This window comes from Pinus tabuliformis, chromosome 2_1, assembly GCF_031772625.1.
Source record: "Pinus tabuliformis cultivar Carrire ecotype Pingquan chromosome 2_1, CPIR1, whole genome shotgun sequence".
In the NCBI taxonomy this organism is placed as follows: domain Eukaryota; kingdom Viridiplantae; phylum Streptophyta; class Pinopsida; order Pinales; family Pinaceae; genus Pinus; species Pinus tabuliformis.
Window position 1 is genome coordinate 509,960,805 of NC_142299.1, and position 5,566 is coordinate 509,966,370.

A 5,566-nucleotide genomic window follows, 5' to 3' on the forward strand; every position below is an offset into this window, starting at 1 on the left:
GAAACTATAATGTGCATTCTCATGAAAACAAGGAACCATTAATATGATGAAATAGAGATATTACACTGCCCATATTTTATGATTGTAAATAACATTACTAAAATAGAGACATTATCTTCCGAGCACCACATTTCATAATTATTGACTCATACTTGAGGATCCAACACGACGGAATTGAGCAAAAGAGAAATGATGACAATGCTTTGCAGAAGGTGGATTACCTATTCTACTTTGATTGCAAACATTCAATTCTCATTATCCTGCACGTGAAGCCTTCAGAAAATGGAGGTGTCCAATGAAGTCATTTATGTACACCTCCTGCGATGGAATACCGCCCTCACCTCGGCTGCTGAGAATTTGATTGTTGAACACATTTCCCATTTCACGGGCCTTCCTCCTTACTTCTCTGCCTCCATCTTCCACCATTAACGCCCGCACAGTTTTGCAGATCTCGTCGCGGTCCAGCGACCCATCGCTCCGCTTTCTAACCTCTAATCCGATTTCCAATTCCCGAACAACCAATCGGGAATTAAGGCACTGATCCAAGTGCCCAGGCAGTGTAACGAGAGGAACCCCGGAGCTCATGGCTTCCAACAATGAACCCCATCCACAGTGACTCAAAAACCCTCCAGTCGAAGCATGTGATAAAATCTGCCTCTGCGGAACCCAATCCCCCACCACAAGCCCCCTTTTTCCTATACGTTGTTGGAACCCTTGAGGCAGCCAAAACCCAAGTTGTTTTCGTTAGGGGAATGTAGTGCCCATAGAAAGGGCTGCCCGCTCGCCTCCAAACCTAGAGCCACTTCGTGGGTCTTCTCTTCGCTCATAAAAACTTGGCTGCCAAATGATACATAAACGACTGAAGCTACTGCGTGAGCTTCTAGCCATTTCATGCAACCCCATTGTTCCTCAGAATTTATGGATGAGCTAAGATCGGAAAGTAGTGGGCCGATGGGGAATACCGGCTTGCCTGTCACACTCTGCAAATACTCTATGAATTTCCCCTCAATTTCATTGCACGTTCTGACGGCAATGGCACGGCAGCTGTCAAAACATCTGAGCGCGTGCTCGTGATAACCGATATCGTTTCGCTGGTGGACTCGGTAGAGGCCTAGCATGCTTTGTGCCTAGTGGGGTTCCTATGATATGGAATTCAATGGATAACCCGATGGGGGTTACGTGAGGGCCTCGGCCGAGATTTCTCCCTCGTTGCATCGCCAAGCTGGAGACTTGGGGGAAACTACAACCATATAGTTGAACCAGGTTTGGATGATAGAAGGTCGAAAGAATCTACACCTCATTGATGAACTGTTTGAATCTTTTACAATTATACTGATGCAGTCTGTTCACTGCCACAACACGACCATCCCAAAGTTTACCCAGATAAACCGAACCATATCTTCCATCTCCAACTTGATTCTTATGGAAATCATTGGTTTCCTGTTTCAATACTTGGTAGGAGAAAATGGGTAGCATCCCTATCTTACCTTGTGTAGTTGTGTTAGGCCCATATACTACTACTGTAACCCCTTATTGCTATTAGTACAACCCACTTATTATATTGATGTACCCAGGTAGTGCCCATATTGTTACTATTGTGCGCCATAGAAGCCCACTGTTGTTATTATTGTGTCCTTACATTATTATTGTTATGTCGGTTCTGATTATGTTATGACCCCTTAGACTCCTATATATAGAAAGGAGGTCTTTTCATTTGTACCATCCAAGAATTGTTCATTTATGTAATGTAAAGGAGGTTGCCCCCTCGAAGAGGCTGAATTCTAACGCGTTGATATATCTTTTCTATCTTTTCTTGAGCTAGTTTCATAACATTTGGTATCAGAGCTTTGGATTCTAGGGTTTTGCTGCTCCAACCAGGTCATCGTGGAATTTTTGCTATAAATTATTTTATGAAATGTTTCAGAAGCTAAAAAAAAAAACCCATTTGAGAAGAGATCATGCTGAATCTCGGGTACGAATTTCAGAGCTTTTCGCACTATATTTTCGGAGATATGATCTGAGGAAGTTGGTCTTTTTGCAGACTCCTGAATTACATTCCAAACAGGTGACTTGGAAAAAATCATCATAACTTTATCTCTGAGCATCAGATTGAAATTTCGTAGGAAGGTATAGAGAGAGGATGGACTGTAGTTTCTTGTATATATTTTTCAAAGCCAAAGGTCAAAAAAGTGACTCGTGGCATGTCATACAAGTTTGCTCTACTGAACTAGTCTATAATCAGGTCATCTTGGGAGATTGTGTATAACTCTTCCTTGGAGAATCCAATTTAGATTAGACTAGCGGCATTGGAAAGAGGACACAGAGGGATACTATAGGTCATAATTTCAGAACTTAAAGATCCGAAAGTACAGAGTTACAGTCATTTCAAGATCAAGCTACTAAAATCAAGAGAAAGCAAGATGAAGAAGTTTGATGGCAAGGATCCAGTAAATTGGATACTTTAGATGGAGAAATATTTTGATCTACATGGTGTACCACTATTACAAAAGGTATGTATTGCATCTTCATATTTAGAACAAAATCAATTTTTATGGTATGAAGGGCTTTTTTCTCCTAAACAACTTGTTACGTGGTCAATTTTCATAGAGGAAATGATAACAAATTATGAGGATACAAAGAGAAACACATTCTTTAGAGAAACACCACAATAATTGGAAAGAGTAAAAGGGCTTTGTGACATAGTGGAAAGAAAAATTATGGAAACCGGGAAGCATACCCCTCGCAACAATAAAGATGGAAGTGTTGTTTCTCCTAGCCTTCCACAACCTGCAAGGGTTACACCACACCAATTGGACGAAAAAAGAAATGAAAAATGACTTTGTTACAATTGTGATAGAAAATGAACTAAAGGCCATAAGTGTGCTGAGAAGAAATTATTTTACATAGAATACGAAGAGGAGGAAGAAAAGGATCAAGAAACATCAAAATAGGAAGATATACGCCAGGACCCCACCCTAGAGAAAGAAGAAATGAATCAGACCATATCTTGTAAAGCATTGGCAAGAATTACCACTCCTCAAACTCTCAAGATAGAAGGACATATCAAGAAGAAAAAGGTGCAAGAAGTGAAAGATCACATCGAGAAAGAAGAAATGAATCCAACCATATCTTGTTATTCATTGGTCAGAATTACCACTCCTCAAACTATCAAGATAGAAGGACATATCAAGAAGAAAAATGTTCAAGAATTGAAAGATCACATCAAGCATCAAGAAATGAATCCGACCATATCTTGTAAAAGATTGGAAGAAATTACCACTCCTCAATCTCTAGAGATAGAAGGACATATCAAGAAAACAAAGGTTCAAGCAGTGAAATATCACATCGAGCATCAACAAGTTCTCCAACTTTTAAAGGATAATGCCACTTCAGTGAAAAATCAAATGAAACAACATGTAGATCAACATCATAGTGAAAAATGTTTTGATGTAGGTGATTGGGTATTTTTACTGTTACATCTCAAGCAAGCTATTTATGAGAAGGAAATGTTGGCAATACTACATGCACTTAAAAAATAGTGACCTTACCGAATGGGAAGACTCTTCAAGGATGAGGATGTGGAAGCATTGTTTTGTGCTATTTCTATTATCCAACCAGATTAGATAAACGAACCAAGGGATGAATGGAATAAGGATGAAGAATTATGGCCACTTATTCAAAAGTTGCAAAAGACCCCAATTCAAACAATATTTCCAAAAATTGAAGAGGAAGGAAAAATCATATTGGAACCTGCAGCAGTCACAGAAACAAGAACCCGACAGCTACAAAATCGATCAATTTCAGAGTATCTCATCAAGTGGAAGAACTTAGCCGCTGAAGATTCCACATGGGAAGATAAGAATTTTATACAGAAGCATCAAGAACTACTCAAGCGTTGAGGACAACACTTTTTGAAGCAGAGGGGCATGTTAGGCCCATATACTACTAGTGTAGCCCCTTATTGTTATTACTACAACCCACTTATTATATTGACGTACCCATGTAGTGCCCATATTGTTACTATTGTGCCCCATAGAAGCCCACTATTGTTATTATTATGCCCTTACATTATTATTGTTATGTCGGCTCTGATTATGTTATGACCCCTTAGACTCCTATATATAGAAAGGAGGTCTTTTCATTTGTATCATCGAAGAATTGTTCATTTATGTAATGTAAAGGAGGTTGCCCCCTCGAAGATGTTGAATTTTAAGGCATTGATCTATCTTTTCTATCTTTTCTTGAGTTGGTTTCATAACAAGTTGCTTCCATGGCTTTATCCTCATTGATTTCATAAGTTCAAGTTCAAGTTTGAATCCCTGTTAGTGACGAGGTTGATTTCATATATATATATATAAACTATCAAGTTTAACTAAATTTAAATGTGAAGTTTTGAAATATCATAGTTATGAATATGAATCATAATTATTTAAATTCCTTTTAATATGATATGGGTATTATGAATTTTGGAGAGGAATTGCTTGTAATTTTATTAAGAACTTCCGGATATATAAAGAGCCTAGAGGGATCAAATTTCACATGATACAAACCTAGTATTAAATGCAAAATTTGAAGAAATGTTTGCACCTAGAAAGCTTGAGTCCCCTTAGTGCTTGGTAACTCTTGAATTAATATAGATTTATGTTAGTTCTTAATAATATTATTTTTATTTTTATAAATTTCACATCTATATATAGAAATATTCTTCTTCTTAATTTTTTTTAGACCTTGATATGGTTTCTTTGACATGTTTTATAATTTTTGTAATTTGTTTTTTTTTAATGTTATCTATATATATATATATATATATATATATATATATATATATATATATATATATATATATATATATATGAAAAAGCGTTTATCATAGGTATTAAGTTTTTAAATGTTTATTAACTAAATTTAAATATGAAGTTAATGATTATGAAAATAAAATATTGTTTTAATTTAAATGGTAAAATAGATCTTAACTATGACATATGTATCTCTATTTTGGAATAGGGATTTTATAATTTTAATTTAATTATTAATAATGATTAGTTGGATGATAGGGATTTAATCTCCACCAAATATTCTAGAATATTCATAGTAATATACACAAATCAAGATTTATTTCCAAGGTACTTATGTCATTTTTTCCTTTTTAATTAAAATGGTTAATTAGAAGAATTTCATATCGACAAATGGTATATGAAGTGAATTTTAGTTTTTTTGGCACATGGTATTGGCTCATGGTACTATAACAAATCTTATTTACAAATTAAGAATCTCGATAATAAAATAGGGTAAATCTCTATAATTAAGAATCATGTTTCATGTGTTCATATATATATATATATATATATATAATTTCTTAATAACAATAAAAAATTAAAATAAAGTTAATTTAATGAGTTTTATGATTTTTTTTATTTTAATAGTGTGAAATAAATCATTGAACAAATATACTTTAATATTTATTATGAATTAATGTCTCTAAAGGCACACATATAAATAACAAAATTATTACTTTTATTATTATTTTATTACTTATATTTTAATACTATTTTTAATATAATAATTC

General features: G+C 34.9%; 1 protein-coding gene across 1 annotated transcript; it reads right to left on the reverse strand.

The window, feature by feature from the left end:
* Positions 1–255: 255 nt before the first annotated feature.
* LOC149201197 (cyanidin-3-O-glucoside 2-O-glucuronosyltransferase-like) lies at positions 256–1,118 on the reverse strand. Its single transcript, XM_089401220.1, has 2 exons — positions 702–1,118; positions 256–657 (listed from the first exon to the last, which is right to left on the reverse strand). Exons 1-2 carry the CDS (start codon positions 1,116–1,118, stop codon positions 256–258), a joined length of 819 nt encoding a protein of 272 aa, XP_089257346.1.
* Positions 1,119–5,566: the final 4,448 nt, after the last annotated feature.

What these genes read in the sequence shown, in the direction of transcription:
- LOC149201197 (XM_089401220.1), bottom strand. Translation starts at nt 1,118, where the DNA reads ATGCTAGGCCTCTACCGAGTCCACCAGCGAAACGATATCGGTTATCAC. An exon ending in GCCTCAAGGGTTCCAACAAC is followed by an intron (nt 658 to 701) that starts GTATAGGAAAAA and finishes TGGGTTCCGCAG; the next exon opens with AGGCAGATTTTATCACATGC.